The following is a 17348-nucleotide window of genomic DNA, read 5'->3' as shown; positions in this document are numbered from 1 at the left end:
TGAGGTGAAGCACTTAAGGTGCCAAGTGCCCAACACATAGCAGCATACTAAATAAAATTTAATGTGGTTGCCTAGCTCATAGCAATTTCCCCAGTGATCACATCTGTATGACATCTTTCCTCCTACCATTTTAGACATGAATTCTGAATGGAAGCTGTTATCAGTTCTAAGACCTTGCTTCTTTGGTTGTAATGACTGGCCAAGGCATGGTCAGATGAGTCTAACCCAACTGATTAGTCATTCCCTGAGACTTAAAATTTGGTTTCCTTTATGACAGCAGAGTACTTAAAATATAAGTAGAGCTGCTGGCTGTAGTAAGAGAGAATGAAAATGACATTTAGAAAAGGTGGGAGGGGGAGGAGGTGGGGGATGGGTGGGAGAGAGATAACAGACACCATTCAAGTTCCTGGTCTCATTAGCTCTGATGATATGGGACTCTTCAACACTATAGATTCCTTTAATATATGAATATTTTATAATAGGGAGGAATAACCTTATAATAAAGATTTTGAAAGATTTTATCAGAATTTGAATATGAATCTTCTTTCTTTTTTTTTTTTAAAGATTTTATTTATTTATTTGAGAGAGAGAGAATTGAGAGACAGAGAGCACGAGAGGGAAGAGGGCAGAGGGAGAAGCAGACCCCCTGCTGAGCAGGGAGCCCGATGCGGGGACTCGATCCAGGGACTCCAGGATCATGACCTGAGCTGAAGGCAGTCGCTTAACCGACCGAGCCACCCAGGCACCCTATGAATCTTATTTCATTTCACTGCTCGATTATGTAGGTTTTTTATTCCAGAATGATTGTTATCCCCTCTCCAGCTATGGAGATGTAGCTGTAATAACATTATATTTGAATGGTCCTTCAGAGTTCCCACAGCCTTTCATGTCATTATCTTATTTGATTGTGTGAGATGAGTGGGCCAGGTAATGTTGAGCTTAGTTTTTACAAATCATGAAATCAAGACCCAAGTTACATGTTGTTCAGGATGGAGAAAGGTGAGAACTGAGCTAGGTATTAAGCATTCCCTACCAGGAGAGTTCAGAGCTTACCATTTGCAAGGTTGTCAGAGATGGTGCATTATAAAATATTTTCATTAATTATTGTTAATTAGGATTTTCAGAAGAGCCCTGAAAAGTTTCATTAGCTCAATCATAAAACCTATTAAAATGCACACAGGTCCACAATTTAAATTAATTCTCTCAAATGCACTTGTGTTTTCTCCAAAAGTTAATCTTTGCCATGTTCTGAATCAAGTTCCTGTTGTGCTTTTAAACTCTAGAACTTTAACCTTGAGAAGATATTATTGGGGGTGGAGTGGGGGATAAGGGGGTGTATTAATTCCTGGCTAGACATCCAGTGCTTAACAGGTTCATGTACAAATGAGGGTAAATTCCTGCACGCCTTGACTAAGATAGAACTCTATATTGGATATAGCACATGGCTAATTATTTATAAAGGTGACTGGTAATCACAAAGTACTCAAGCAATATTATCACAACACCTTTGTTTTGGAGAACTCAAATGCTTTCACAACTTAACTCATTCAACCTCACTGAATCGACAAGGAGAGGCTAGATGACAAATATCTGCTGAAGTTGAAGTAAAGTGGAGTGAGGTACTGAAGATAATGCAAAGCAAGACTAGTTTAGCTTCCTTTTTAGCCTCAGCATGATTGTACCTGTTACGAGAATCTTTCCATTTCAAGTAGAAAACATAATTTATGATGAGGATTGTTAATTTCAGATAAGAAATTGTTTCTACGGAATCAAGGCATTGATATGTCAAAGAATATTGGAAGGATACTATTAATCAGCAGTGTTTTTCATTTTGCACTCTGATATTTTCATTTTTTTATGGGGCTAAAAGATAAGCTTTTTGTTTTAAGCACAGCATTATCATAAACTGACAGTCCTGGCATAGATCCCCTTTTCTCCTGACTGCCATTAGACTCAAATCGATCCTCTAAATAAAGTCTGTCCCAAGAGACACAATTGATGTAGGGAAAAGGGGACTTTTTTAAACCGAGCCTGACGTCACACATTTGTGCTCTAACCATCTGTACCTTTTATTAACCAGGGGCTGGAGCCGCCCAGGCGGACAGACACGGGCGCACAACAGCCTTCTCCCACACAAGCCTGGAATGGTAACAGTGTGGGGCTGCCTTAGAAAGAAAAGCCGTTTCAGAACTGTGGGGTGGCATGGGGGTGTGTGTGGCAGAGTGAGGGAATCATTTTTCTTCTTCTCCATCCAAGGATGCTATTTATTGGAAATCCAGCACATCTTTTATTTTTTAAATTGATTTCTCTAGAGTGGGAGGCAAAACCCTTCAGATGCGAAAGAAGAAAGGGGAAAAAAAATGCAAGTCGGGCAGGAGGATTTTGGAGAATCGCAGCCTTGCTTCGGATTGGGACTACAGGCAGAGAAAGACTCCGGCGTCCACAACCTGTTTGGCTGCAAAGATGCCGCCGTTCCGCCCCGAGTGCAGCTTCGCGCCCCTCCCCTCCCCCGCCCCCCGGTCCCCCGGCCTGGTTGCAGCCCCCGGGACGGCAGCAGCCCCCACGCGTCACCTCTCACACCCCGCGGTGACTAGTCCAACCAAGTCCCGAGGGGCGTGTGCTGGGGAGGAGCGCTCACTCTCCCTTGACGCGCGAGACCCAGGCAGTTCACGCTCCCCCATGGCCCCCTCCTTCCAGCCTTGCCCACAGCCCCCGGGAGGGCAGCAGCCTCCCGGTGACCGCCTCTCCCCCTACTCCCTCGGCTCCTTCATCCTCCCCAAGCCCAGGGGCGCATTCTCACTCTCCCTCCACGTGCGCATCGGGTTCGCCCCTCTCCCCTTGCGGCTGCTAGGGAGGCAGCAGCCCCCAGGTGCCCACCTCTCACACCCCTTCCGGCCCCTCACCCAGTTCCTTCATCCTCCTCCAGCTTTGGGGAGAGTCCACACTCCACCTCCACGTGCGAACCCAGGGCCGTTACCCCGCTTACAGATTCCCCCCATCTCCAGCCCGGGCTCCGCCTACCGCGCCCGGGGCGCGCGCCCAGGAGTACCTGGCCACCCCTCCCCCTGCTCGGCTCCGCTGCCCTCCCCCCTCCCCCGCCCCGCACGCAGTAGCTCGCAGCCCACCCCTCGCAGCTTCCTTCTCTCCGCCCCCTCCCTCTCCAGGAGGTGGGAGGGGGCACGAACGAGCGCGGTGGCGTGGCCAATGGGCGCTCGGCTTACTCTGGCCTCTCCCCCGCGCGGCCGCCAATCGCGGCGGGCGGTGGTGGTAATATTGTGGAGTGGAGTTTGGATGCCGCCGCTGCCGCGGGCTGGAACGGCGCGGCCGCGGGGGCTGCCAGGGTATTTCGGGAAGGGGGCGTGAGGAGGCGGCGGCTGCGGCGGCGGCGGCTGTGGCAGCGGCAGCGTGTGGAGGCAGCTGAGAGAAAGAGAAAGAAAGGAAAGAGGGCGGGGGACTACTCAGAGGAGGAGGCGGGACCGACCAGGCTCCTCACCTCTCGGTAGCGGCGGCGGGCGGCCCGGGAGGCGGCACCGCCCCCTGCCCGCGGACTCCTCAGCGCAGCCGGCCGCCGACCTGCCGGCCCCGGGCAGCGGCCGAAGCTACGGGGGCGGAAGCGGTGGGCCGGGGCGGCGGTGGAGGCGACCGCCATGGCGTTCCTCAAACTCCGTGACCAGGTAGGTGAGGAGCGGCGGGGCGGGATCGCGCCGACCCGGGAGGAAGGAAGGGAGGGCGGCGGGCCAGCGGTGTGGGCCGCCTGTGCGCCCACTCGGCGGGTGGGTGCGAGGGAGGCAGGGTGCCGCCCCGGGGACTGGCGCGCGGAGGCCCCGCCGGGGACCGCGGGCGACCCGCCTGTCAGCGAAGCACCGGCCGGGTGAAGCCCACGTGCAGCTGGGGGGCTCGCTGCCGTCTCCGGTCGCCGCCGCGTGAGGGGCGGGTCCCACGCTGGTCGCCTAGGCGTCCGCGCCCGGCTCACTGCCGGGTATGCGCCTCCTCTCTCCTGCCAGGTGAGCCTCGGGCCTAACAGGTGGCTTCCCGCTGCCGGGCGGGAGCGGTGCTGGCGGCCGTGACCTTAGGTCACGACCTTGCTCGCCTGTTTGCTTCGTCGGATAGTTCGAGGCACACTCTCTTGGGGTTAAAGGCGGTTGATTCTGCTTCGAGGCTGTTCAACCTGCAAGTTCTCAGACTTGTTTTGACATCTTGTGCACCATCTTGGTTACTTTTCTTGACTTAGGAAGAGCTGGTCAAAGAATACCTGAAGTGCCGAAAAGAGTAGTGACTTTTTTGGACTGAAAATAATTGCGTCTAGGGACGAAATCGCAACTATGTCAGAATGATTTGTACGTCTGAATACGTGGAAAGATGGATAACAAGGCTTTCAGGCGATGCAGAGGCTTCCAAACATTTTATCTCTTCTTTAAGGAAAGGGAAATCAACGTGTGAAATTTACCGAGTGGCAGTAGACGTAATAGTGCTGAGAATTTATTTTTGCCATTTGTTCTTTTTGAACAGAAGATACTGGGCAGATTTGAAGGGGAAGTAACTTGCATATATTGGGAAACTATTCTTAAAGTGAGTACCTCTTTTGTAGAAACAATGGGGAAAAACTCGAGATGTCTTTTTTAATATTGTCTCTTAGTGAATATTGTGCCTTAAATTCTGAATCTTGGTATCGTCAGTTCTCATTTCATAAGTGAATTTTATTTTGTTTATTTGATGTTTAAGCCGTTGGCTTAACTTGTGTATCATTAGTTATCAGGAAGGTTTTAGCTGGTGTTAACATCCTCAGGAATGATACTTTTGAAAAACTACTGTTCAGTGAAGTTTATACATTGTATTTCAAATGACAGAACTACATTGTTCAATGTGATAGCCACTAGCCTACATGTGGCAATTTAAATTTTAATAATTAAAATTAAATAAAAAGTTCACTTAGACTTGCTAGCAACAATTCAAGTGCTTGGTAGCCACATGTGGTTATTGACTATGGTATCAGACAGCACAAATACAGAACATTTTTATCATCAGAAAGTTCTGTGGAACATGACTGTTAAACAACAGGTAAAACGTAACTAATTCCTGCTAATTCCTGTATAGTCAACTCACATTATACTCTTAAAGGTGTAAAACTCAAGATGTAGATTCTCTAATCTTTATCAATCTAATGGCACCTTGTGCTTCCATAAGTCATAGTTGAGGTAGTGATTGATTTTTGTTTTGTTTCTAGTCCTACACTTTTGAAAAAGTTATTTTTGCAATTTGGATCATAGTGTGCATTAAGAATTTGGTGAACTTTTTGGAGACCATCCCATTTTATTCACCATCAGGTTTAAGCAGAAACAAGATTATGGTTTCAGTTGGACATAAAATCCAATTGCACCTTTGCATTTGTGTATTTAGGAATTGCAATTATAAAGCAATTGTGATGCTACTCCAATTTTATATAATATCTATTAATACTCAGTAGTTGTGTTGATATGTAAAATGTCACCTGTAAACTTAAGGATACTTGGGGCAAGTTAAGTGGCGTGGCTCAGAGAGGGAAGAACATTGAAGTTTACGTCTAAACTACTAAGCAGTTGACTCATCTGGTCTCTCTTTTGGAAGATTTTGAGAAATGAGTTTGGTTTGCCTATTTCAAAGGGAATAGCTGCTTTTAGAAGTCATCTTGTGGGTTGATATTTTATTGGCTATTAGAAATGATGATAAAAATGAAATGGAATACAGATACTATCTTAACCTTTTCCACCTACAGGAAAAGCAGTTCAGCTAGGTGAATTATTTGATCTGGAGAAAAGGAAGAGAAAATGTGGATAAATACACAGAATTTTAAAGCTGCAAGGTTCTTGATGTAGCATTTAACTCAATCCTCATTTACACTTGGAATAGGAAATAGTTCAGGCCACTTTTTTCTGTTACTGTCATATTCACCTTGTGTTTTATTTTCTTTTAGTTCTGTAAATACAGCTAGAACCTATTAATGGGTAGGAATTGTTCTTTGTGCACTTAAGCATCAGGTGGGTTCTAGATGGTTTAAACATAAAATCAGTGAGTAAATAAAGCAATTTGTTTTCATATCCAGTAAATAATCTGGATAGGACAGCTTTCCCCCTTTCTGTGGCAACACCTGATATGGGGGTAAGAACAGGATTGAGTTTTCAGTTGGACATAAAATCTAATTGCACCTTTGCATTCGTGGATTGCAATTATGAAGTAATTGTGATGCTTCTCTGGTTTTATATAGTATCTATCAATACTCAATGTAGTGATAATATGTGAAATGTCACCTGTAAACTTGAGGATACATGGACAAGGACTCGGACTAGTGCACTGCTTTTTGTTAATAGATGAAAATAATTTTTAATTGTAAATGAGGTGAAAAGAATTTGCTTTCTATTTGTAGGACTAGAAACTTGAACTTTTCCCTCAATTTTTTTACCCCCACATTAAAGTGTTTATACAGCATGAATCTCTGACAGTTGCAGGATTTTATTCAATAGGTATTTCGTGCAGATTTTTATCTTTGCATTTAATAAAAATGTAATTGTATATGATTACATTTAAATTTTAAAATTCTATTTCTAGTTTTATTGAGATATTATTGACATATAACATGTAAGTATAAGGTATACAGGGTGATGATTTGATACATGTATATAAAGCAAAATGGTTACCACAATAAGATTAGTTGACACTACCAGGGGTGCCTGGGTGGCTTAGTCGGTTAAGTGTCCGACTCTTGATTTCGGTCAGGTCCTGATGTCAGGCTCGATTGATTGAGCCCCACATCAGGCTCTGTGCTCAGCGCAGGGTCTTCTTGTCCCTCTCCCTCAGCTCCTCCCCCAGCTCACCAGCACACAGGCTCTCTCTTTCTCTGTCTCTAAAATAAATAAATAAAATCTTAAAAAAAAAAAAAAGGTTAGTTGACACTACCATCCCCCACACAATTACTTGTGTGTGTGTGTGTGTGTGTGTGTAGATAACATTTAATATCTACTTTCTTAACAATTTTGACATGTATATATGTATAATACAGTATTGTTAATTATAGTTTACCATGCTGTACATTAGATCCCTGGAACTTATAGGTGGAAATTTGTACCTTTTGGCCAATTGCATAATTACATTTTAATTTATCAGCAGTGATTCATAGTATACCCTGATAAGAAGGAGAAGACTTATTTGTTTAGGATGTGTAAGGTAACAAACTCACAACTGGGAAGCTAAATGGTAACTGGTACTTGGCTTTAGTATCTAGAAGACAGTAGGGAGTGATGACGATCATGGCAGATAGGAGCAGGTATGGTAGTTGCTGCTTAGCTCCAGGACATTGTTGCTGTGCAAGTGTGCCTAGTATTTTTAGAACTCCAGTTTTCTTTAGGAAGTTAGAGATCCAGATACTTATGAGAAATCTTTCTATAAATATTGGCAAGTTAGTAGTTAGCATTGATAAAAATTTAAAGCTGTAGTTTTACATAGGGTTGGCAGGGGACCAATTTGTAATCACAAGTTTAGCTCAGCTTCAGAAAACAAACTACAAAATAAGATTTCTATTTTATTTATTTTTTTAAGAGATTTATTTATTTGAGAGAGTGAGAGAGAGATCACACTTGAATGGGGGGAGGTGCAGAGGGAAAGAATCTCAAGCAGACTCCCTGCTGAGCTCCACACAGGGCTCGATCCTGAGCTGAAATCAAGAGTCAGATGCCTAACCAACAGAGCCACCCAGACGCCCCAAGATTCCTATCTTAAAAGAACAGTTTTCTTTCAGATAAAATAGTCAAAATGGTCATAAACTTAAAAAAATTGAGATATAATTTATATTCCATAAAAGTCATCTTTTAAAGTGTACAATTCAAGCCAAAGCAAACTTAAGAAAGAAGAACAAAGCTAGAGGTATCACAATCCCAGATTTCAAGATATACTACAAAGCTGTAATAATCAAAACAGTGTGGTACTGGCACAAAAGTAGACATATAGATTAATGGAATAATAGATTAATGGAATAGAATAGAGAGCCCAGAAATAAACGCATGCTTATTTGGTCAATTAATGTATGACAAAGGAGGCAAGAATATATAATGGGGAAAAGACAATCTCTTCAATAAATGGTGCTGGAAAAACTAGATAACTACATGTAAAAGAGTGAAACTGGACCACTTCTAACACAATACACAAAATAAGCTCGATAGATTAAAGACCTAAATGTGAGACCTGAAGCCATAAAACTAGAAGAAAACATAGGTGGTATTATCTTTGACATTGACCTTGGCAGCATTTTTCTAAAAGTGTCTCTGCGAGTAAGGGAAACAAAAGCAAGAGTAAACAATTGGGATTACTCCAAAACAGAAAGCTTTTGCACAGTGAAGGAAACCATCAACGAAACAAAAAGGCAACCTACTGAGTGGGAGAAGATATTTTCAACTGATATATCTGGTAAGGAGTTAATATCTAAAATATATGAAGAACTTACACAACTCAGCACTTGTGGGGGTGATAATAATCTGATTAAAAAATGGACAGAGGACATTTTTCCAAATAAGACATAACAGATGGCCAACAGACAATGAAAAGATGCTCAACAACACTTATCATCAGGGAAATACAAATCAAAAACACGTGAGATATCAGCTAACACCTGTCAGAATGGCTAGAATCAAAAGGAAAAGAAATAACAGGTATTGGTGAGGATGTGGAGAAAAAGGAACCCTGGTGCACTTGGTGGGAATGCAAATTGGTGCAGCAACTGTGGGAAACAGTATAGAGGTTCCTCAAAAAATTAAAAATAGAAAAACCATAGCATCCAGTAATTCTACTGGATGTTTACCCAAAGAAAATGAAAACACCAATTCAAAAGGGTATATGCACCCCTGTATTAATTGCAGCATTATTTACAATAGCCAAGATTTAGAAGCAACCTAAGTGTCTATCAGTAGATGGGTAAAGATGTCTCACACACACACAGGAATATTAGTCAGCCATGAAAAAGAAGATCTTGCCATTTACTACAACATGGATATATCTTAGAGGGCATTATGCTAAGTAAAATAAGTCAGTAAAAGACAAATACCATATGATTTCATTTACATGTGAAATCTAAAAAAAACCCAAAACAACAAAACAAAAAAAGCTGAGACAGTCCCATAAATAACTGGTGGTTGCCTGAGGGGAGAGGAGTGGGGGATGGGCAAACAGGGATGAAGGAAGGAGGGGAATACAAGCTTCCAGTTATGGAATGAATAAATTACAGGGATTTTGTTTTGGCATAAGGAATATAGTCAGTGGTATTGTAATAGCAGTGTATGGTGACAGATGGTAGCTACACTTGCGATAGTAGCATAATGAATAGAGTTGTTGAATTGCTATGTTGCATACCTGAAACCAATGTAACATTGTGTGTCAACTACACTTCAATTAAAAAAAAAATTATTTGGTAAAACCTCCAGAAAAGTGTGCAATTCAGTAGTTTTTGGTATATTCACAAAGTTGTGCAACCATCACCACTATGTAATTCCAAAACATTTCTATCCTTTGAAAAAGCAATTAGCAGTCACTCCCATTTCCCTCCCCCCCCCCCCCCCCGCCCCAGTCCCTGGTGAGCACTAATCTACTCTCTGTCTCTATGAATTTGCCTATTCTGGATATTCATATAAATGGAATTCTACAGTATGTGACTTTTTATGTTTGACTTCTTTCACTTAGTGTAATCTTGTTAAGGTTCATCCATTCATATAGCATGAATCAGTTAATCAGTTGGTCATAAACCTTATATTGTGTTTGAGTTTCTTCTAAAGAAAGTTCCTACACTTTTATGCTGTTTTATTGCTTCTTGTAGTGTTCAAATGTATAATCTGGGATGTTTGTTTCTATTTTCTGAGTTGGTTTTAAAACTGGAGTTAGACTTCGCAGTAGTACTAAAGGATAGTAGATTTTACATTTGGATTACTGTTTTTGTGTAGGAGCTGTCTTTGTGTTCTCTTCTGGGTTAATGGTCATTAGGTAAGGATTCTTGATATGTTGGAAGTTTTGTTTTCGTTTTTTTTGGAACAGGGTTGGGCATATATCAATAAGTAGATAATGAATGGATGAGAATAATTTGACTGCTATTTTGGGTAGTTAGTAAGCTCTCACTTGATCAAGTATCCATTAAGGGTAGAGCATTATTTGACTGTTCAGTAGAAAAACAGTAGATGATCCTTGAAAAATCTTATAATTAGGAATACAGAATATACAAAATGCCTGAAAAACATTTATGCTCAGAAATTCAAGTATTCTGTATTGAGTGTTCCCTTCCTTTGTGTTGGAGACTGTGGGCCTCACAAGGGTACAGTAGTCACTATCTTTGTCCTTAAAAATCTTACTGGCTAGGAAAAGGCAAAAGATACATAAATGCACAATATCTGATACACTTCATCTGAAAAGGTTTATAGAGGTTGAAGGAAAACATGGAGCATATTATTTGGAAATATGCCTAACATAGTTAAAAAATAAGTGTGTCTTGTGTTTACTGATTTTTTTTGATGCCTTGTATAATACAGTGCAGAACATGTAAAGTAGAACATAAAAGATGTGTATAACATGCTTCAGAATTCAGAAAGGAATAGATGATCTGATTGTAGGCAGAGGGAAACTTTCATGGCACGGGAATTATTTGAGGTTCACAGGAAGGATTTGTTGAAAGCAAACAGTTGTGCAGGAAAGCAACAAGAGAGGAATAGAAGGCAAGCCAAAAAAGAATGATGTATCTATGCTGTAGTGAGGAGATAGACCCCATTGGTGTGTGTAGTTTCAAAGGATAGGAGATAGATTAGCTAATTAACAGTGACTACATTTTGAATTACTTTGAATATAAGACTAGGAAGTTTGGACTTGATTAGAAGTGTTGGGAAGTTATCATAGGTGGGTTTCTTAATCTAGGGTCTGTGAAGGGTTTTTTGGAGGAATGTGCATACATGTACTGAAGAAGCTTCATAACTTCTGTTAGATCCTCTGAGCCCATGACACCCAAAAGTTAAATAACCACTACATTGTAAGTTTTAGAAGAGTGAATTACAGAAGACAAACAGGAACACCCGAGACCAGTTAGGGGGTTACTGCTATAATTCAGAACATACGTAAGACATTTTAGTGCAAGTCACGTGCTTTAAGTACTAGGCAGAAGTTTGAGTGGAAATGAGTACTTCTTTAAAGGATCCTCATAGCTATATTAATGGCTCATTTAAGTGTACAACTAAGTGTCTTACATTGATACGACAGTTGACAGTTTTCTTACTGAATAGTCCCACTAGAGTAAATTAAATATGAAAATACAATTAAACATTGATAATTCAAGTAGTTAGATTTGGGTTATATTATGTTTTCTAGCATTTTATCTTATTTCCTTTTTATTTTCCAGTCTAATGTAAAATTTATATTCGGTGAATGCACTCTACCTGGGTTGAAGTGAGATGCTCCTGGAGAAAGTTTTGTTCCTGGAGAGAATAGTTTGGGGTTAAGTCTTTTTGTTCTGGACAGTGTATTCTGTGGACAATTCACATTAAACACACACAGTGATACTGAATCACAGAGTTATACAGTACTTCTCATTCAAAGCAAAAATTAATGAAATCTTCAGTTTCTTAAACCAGTAATGTTTTAAAGTATAACAGTACATTGTACATAATGATTAAAGTCCTCAAGTACTTCAAGTTTAATTTCTACTCCTACTCTCCAGTCCCAGTTCTTAGTTAAGTGATTTATCCACCTTCCTTATGTGATACTGATTTTTTTAAAAAAGGATTCTTCTGTGTGTATACTGATTGGCATGCAAAGCTAAATCTGAATAGAATTACTACTCCCACAGCTTTAGTGGAAAGTTCATTTTGCCTAGTAAATTTAAGTTCAAATTCTTAATTAGTGATGGTTTACTTATTTATTTATTATAAACTTAAAGGTGTATCTTTTCTACTCTTAAGGATTTGAGGCCACAGATAATGTTAAAACATACAGCATAGGACAGTTAAAATATTTAAAAAGGAAAATCAGGGAGCAGTTGCTTATGAAACATATACTTGTTCCAGAGCCTAGAGAGTTATTATGGTTCAGTACTACATTTAATTTTATTTTCTTGTTATCTAAGGTACCAGCCACCCCCCCCCCCCAAAACTTTGTATCTTATAATAAGAAGTATAAATTAGTCTGGAGAGGCAGACTTTTCTCTTGTATCAGTTTCTGGATTTAAAAGTTTGGTAGCTTTTTCTTTTTTAAAAGACTTTGCTGTGACATAATTCACACACAATTTAAGTTATACAGTTCAATGAGTTTTAATATTTCACAGAGCTGTGTAAGTATCACCTCAGTCAATTTTAGATCATTTTATAATGCTGAAAAGAAACCTCTTACCCCTAAACTATCATTCCCCCCCATCCCCATCATTCCTAGCCCTAAACAAGTACTAATTTACTTTTTGTTTCTATATATTTGCCTATTTTATGTAGCATGTTTGCAAGGCTCATCTGTACTGTAGCATGTATCAGTATTTTTATTGCTGAATAATATTACATTGAATCATACCACATTTTATCTATCCATTCAACAGTTGATAGGATTTGGATTATTTTCACTTTTTGGCTAGTATGAATAATGCTGCTACGAACATTTGTGTACAAGTTTTTGTGTAGACATAAGTTTTCATTTCTCTTGGGTACTTAGGAGTGGACTAGTTGGGTCATATGGAAACTCTGTATTTAGCCTTAATTTTAAGGAACTGCCAATCCATTTTCCAGAGTGGCTGTACCATTTTACATCCCCACTAGCAGTACATGAAAGTTCTGGTTTCTCCACATCTTCAATAACACTATCTTGTATTCATTATTGTCATCCTGGTTGGTGTAAAGTGGTATGTCCTTGTGGTTTTGATTTGCATTTCCCTGATGGCTAATAATGTTGAGCATCTTTTCATCCGATCCTTTGCACATTTTTAAAAATTGGGCTAGTTGTCTTTTTATTATTGGGTTGTAGTGCTTTATATATTTTAGATACCAGTCCCTTATCAGATATGTGATTTGCAAAAAATATCTCCAATTTCCCCCATTTCTACTTTCTTGTTAGTATTCTTTGAAGGGCAAAACTTTTAATTATGGAGTACAATTTGTCAGTGATTTATAGAATTTTGACTAGGGGGCCTAGGTGGATAGGGCATGCAAGCAGAGGAGTTGACTTGAGGGTGAGATGAATTCAGTTTTGGATATATTGAGGTCCTAGTGGGACATTTAATTGGAAAAGTTGTCATAGGAGGCAGTTAAATGAGAGGCTGGGTTCAGAGAAAAGTGTTTTCGATGGTAATTGAGGTGAATGAGGTCTTTTAGTGAGAAAAGTTCATGGCCAAGGAGAATATAATGGGGAATATGGAATGGGTGGAGGAAAGGAAGCCTGTGAAGCTACCAGAGTTAGGAAGAGAGGCAGGATAGACTACTATCACAGACCAGAGGAGGAAAGAATTTCCCAAGTTCTACCTATATTGTGTTCTCCTAGGCACAAAGGCTCAATTTTTTCATCACCTTTTATTTAACTTTCTTTTTATCTAGCACATTGTTATAAACTTTCCATGGAAATGTTTTTCATATTTTCCCCAATTTCTTTACTTCCCAAGCCAGTAATTCCTAAGTTGGGAATCAAAATCAGTTGGCCAGATTTAATACAGGATTTTTGGGTCCTATTAGACATGCTGAATGAGGAATAACCTGGGGTAGTGTCCCAGAATATCTGTATTTTAAAACCTCTTAAGGTAAAGAGTGGTTTGCTCTTCACCAAGCTTGTTTACTTTTTTCTTGGATCCCGACTAACTTATATTTTCCAGCCCCTCTTGCATTTGGGGATGGCCATATGATTGAGATCTGGCCATAAGAAATTAAGCAGAAGTGTTGAGTGTTTCTTCAGCCCTGGCAAATACAAACTTTCCTTGAACAATCCTCTCTTCTCTCTTCTCCTCTCTCCTGCTGGCTGGGTGTTGTCTGCCAAAAGCAACTTTGGAAATGATGGGTCCAAGAGAGCTGAACTTCTGTCAGCCTGGGTCATCTCCAGCCTCTTCATGCCCACAGCTGATCATTAAGATGGATTTTTGGACTTCATGTAAGCATGAAATAAAAATAAACTATTATGTCACACTTTGGGATTTATATATTATAATATCCATTGTTACTTTAATCAGTTTAATTCCTTAGCTTATTATTCCAAAATCTGTTTTGGGATCCATTGCCCTTGGTTTGTACTATTTTATATTTTAAAACTCATTTATATGGTAAGTTAGTCTTCAGCTGTTAACTTCCAGGCCTTACACATAAATACTGTGTTTTCTTTGTAAAAATTTTCATGGAAATGATTATAATTAACATCCTGATTATTTTATTATATAACAAACATTTGTATGCCTGCTACCTGCTGGTTCTCCATATTAGGGATATACATGTGTCTAAAACATGGTCTCTGTCTTCTAGTATGGGATAAGATGGAATTAGATAAGGGCAATTATCTTATGTGTGCTTTGAGAGCATGAAGGGAGAAATGGCTGATTGAACCCAATGGTGGAGTTCAGGGTCCTTGAAGTTTATTTTAATGGGATTTTATTTACCCACGTTCATTTGTAATCTTGTTCTCTCTCCTCCTCGGTGGATAAGAGCCATATACAGCCTATATAAAATATCCTTTTAGAGGAGCAAAAAGTACAAGTGCATTTTGGTAGGTTTGTGTTACATGTGGGTATTTTTTGTTAATCTCTACCACCAAGAAGGAAGAGAATGCTTTATTTAGGAGAACTGCAGATCTTAGTCCTGATGCAGATTATATTGTTAAACTTCTCCTTTTGTTAACTAAGGTTTTTTTTTTTGTTTTTTGTTTTGTTTTGTTTTTAAATAAATATTGTATGTTTTCTTTTTTCCTTTTGAGGAAACTTTCTGATTAGAAATGGTGAAAGTCAGAAAGAACCTACCTGCTGTTAGTATTGTTTTCTTATTAGTGTAAATTAGGAAAAAGGTTCAAACAGGACTTTAAAAGACTGTGTATGTGTGTGTGTAAATAGGTAAACAAGAGCCTTCTATTTTGACTAGTTCTCTGAATGGTGATAGGCTTCCTCCACTGTTTGAAAGCTTATACTAGTCAGTGTGTGTAGTTCCAGAGTGTCACACTGGGTCATGCCAAGAGTGAGGAGAGTGTCCTTGGGAGAACTAAAAAGAGCTAGGTAAGCGACAGTCACATCCTGAAGAAAAGGAGTTGAACTTGAGGATTAAAAACAGCTGGCTTTTAAGGGATGTAAAAGCAACCTGTAGCACCAGGAGTGAGTAGTGGAGTTGAATCCAGGTGAATAGATTAGAATAGCAAGTGTAGTGTTTGTCAGGTAGATCCAGTAAGTAGCCTAATCCAGGGTATAGGCAGGTAGTTAGAAACTAGCATGTCCATGAGAGCTTGAATGATTCATATAGTGAAGATAACTGGAATCAAGAGACTTCAGTAGATGAGGCCAAGGGACTATAACCTTTCAGACCTTCTCATTTGATACTGTAGCAGGGACAGTGAGAAGGAACCTGATTGGAATATTTCCCAATTTAGAAACAAGAGATGTAAATGAAATACAGTATAGATGTGCTATAGAAATGTTCTGGAAGATTGTGTATATGTTAAATAATGGTTAATCCACTCATTTAACAATGAGCAACTTCTCTGTTTTAATGAAACTTGTGGTAAATTGTTTTAAGTACAGAATTTATTAGTAAAACAAATTATCCTTCAGCTTATCTTTTACCATAAAGCTGAATTTCTATATATCACCTTCACTTAAGCTTAGATATACTGACTGCTTAACTATTATAGATGGTTGGTAACACATGGATTATTTTGGATGTCTTGGTGCATTATTGATTTTAGAAGCTCTTATGTTTTGGCTATGGAATTATTGCTTTTTTGAAATGTCACTAATCAACCTGTTTGTATTTTCTTTTCTACTAGCAATTTCTACCTTCTAAGACTTCTTTTGGACTGTAAGATTCTATTATGAAGTCAAATGAACTTTATACCTGCTCACCTTGTAGTTCAGCATCTTGGAGCTACAGTTTTGAACATGGAATTTCTTTTCTCTGACCACAGCTTCTTTGATTACTGATTCTCCCACTTCCTCACCCACAGTGAACTTAAGCTTTGCTGTGTTGGAACTTACTTTACCTAGTCTGCTAGGTACAGTTTGGCCACAAACTGGCCTCTTAAGAAGCCTTGACCTCCTGATTAGAGCAGTACTTGTTAGGGTAGTGTTTTCTGAAACATGGGACAATTTTTACTACTGTTTTTCTTGAGACTTTTTGTGGGTGACCTGTCTACTTTGATTACCAGATGTTGACTGATACTTCCTTGCTTCCCATCCAGACTCCTGAGTGTAGCCCTGTATCCTGCTTCATTCTCACTTTCCTCTGGCCTATTCAGGAGTCTCCCAGCTCACTCTTTTGCAGCCTTTCCTGTTAACCATTCTGTAGGTTTCATGTTGTCTTCAACACCCTACCTCTTCCCCTCAGCTATCACCCATCTCTACTATCTTTCAGCTTTCATGTCTCCTTTTCCACCTCCACCTGCTTTTTTTTAGTCCTTTTGACCCAACCTCTTGAGCCTCAACTCCTATCTTACAGTCTCTCCCCTTTCATCTTAAGTCTTCTGCCTCTTGCAACTTGTCCATTTTCCTACTCCCACATCCTTCTCAGGCTGGACCCTTTCCTCAGCAAGCCTTGTTTCTCAGTGGGAACTTTCCCTGCAGTTCCTTTCCTTAGTGCTGTTATGTCAGTCTTATATCCTATCCTCTATGTTTTCTACTCCTGTCTTTACCCGCAACACTACCCTTTCAGCTTATAGCTCCGTTCTTTCCTGCAGCTTTGTCAGGCAAGAGAAGCAAATGACTTAAAGAAAAATGTTAAGTAAATAATAGTGAATGTCACCATATATGCATATGGCAAATAATTATGATAATGAATTGAATATCTGAAATGGTAGAGTATGTACTTTTAATTCTGGCTCATTAATTTATCACCCCTGTGACTTCTGGCCAGTTACTTCACTTAAGTTTGAGTTTTCTCACTTAAAAAGGGAGATAATAGTGTTCTGTCTCACAGATTTGCTGAATTAAATGAGATACATAGTTAGCACTTGCTAAATGGTAGCAACTATTGTACTGAAAACGACTTTGGCTTGAGAGATCTGGGCAGCTCTACCACTGTCTTACTGTGTGACCTTGGGCAAAGAAACTAAATCTGAGCCTAAGTTTGGTTGGTTGGTTGTTTTAACATCTTTTTTGAGATATAACTGACATACCACAAAATATACCCATTTAAAATATACAG

At 39.9% G+C, this 17348-nt stretch overlaps 1 protein-coding gene across 5 annotated transcripts in view; it reads left to right on the top strand.

Moving 5' to 3' along the window:
- Positions 1–3277: 3277 nt before the first annotated feature.
- Positions 3278–17348, top strand: part of ANKRD28 (ankyrin repeat domain 28) — a 200861-nt gene continuing 186790 nt past the window's right edge. For 3 of the 5 annotated variants that reach the window (XM_045903839.3, XM_045903837.3, XM_054504424.2), the window contains exon 1: positions 3278–3674. Coding sequence is in view for 1 of the 5 variants with exons in the window: in XM_045903837.3 (XP_045759793.1) it covers positions 3648–3674 (27 nt within the window). In the remaining 4 variants the exon portion in view is untranslated. Of the gene's footprint in view, positions 3675–13998; positions 14107–17348 lie in introns of all 5 variants that reach the window. The other 2 variants (XM_045903838.3, XM_054504423.2) reach the window with 1 other exon arrangement.

Source organism: Mirounga angustirostris, unplaced genomic scaffold (genome assembly GCF_029215605.1).
Source record: "Mirounga angustirostris isolate CCGP_5_RB_7025 unplaced genomic scaffold, mMirAng1.0.hap1 SCAF_1, whole genome shotgun sequence".
In the NCBI taxonomy this organism is placed as follows: domain Eukaryota; kingdom Metazoa; phylum Chordata; class Mammalia; order Carnivora; family Phocidae; genus Mirounga; species Mirounga angustirostris.
The sequence above is the reverse complement of the archived record's forward strand: the minus strand, read 5'-3'. Positions and strand labels throughout refer to the sequence as shown.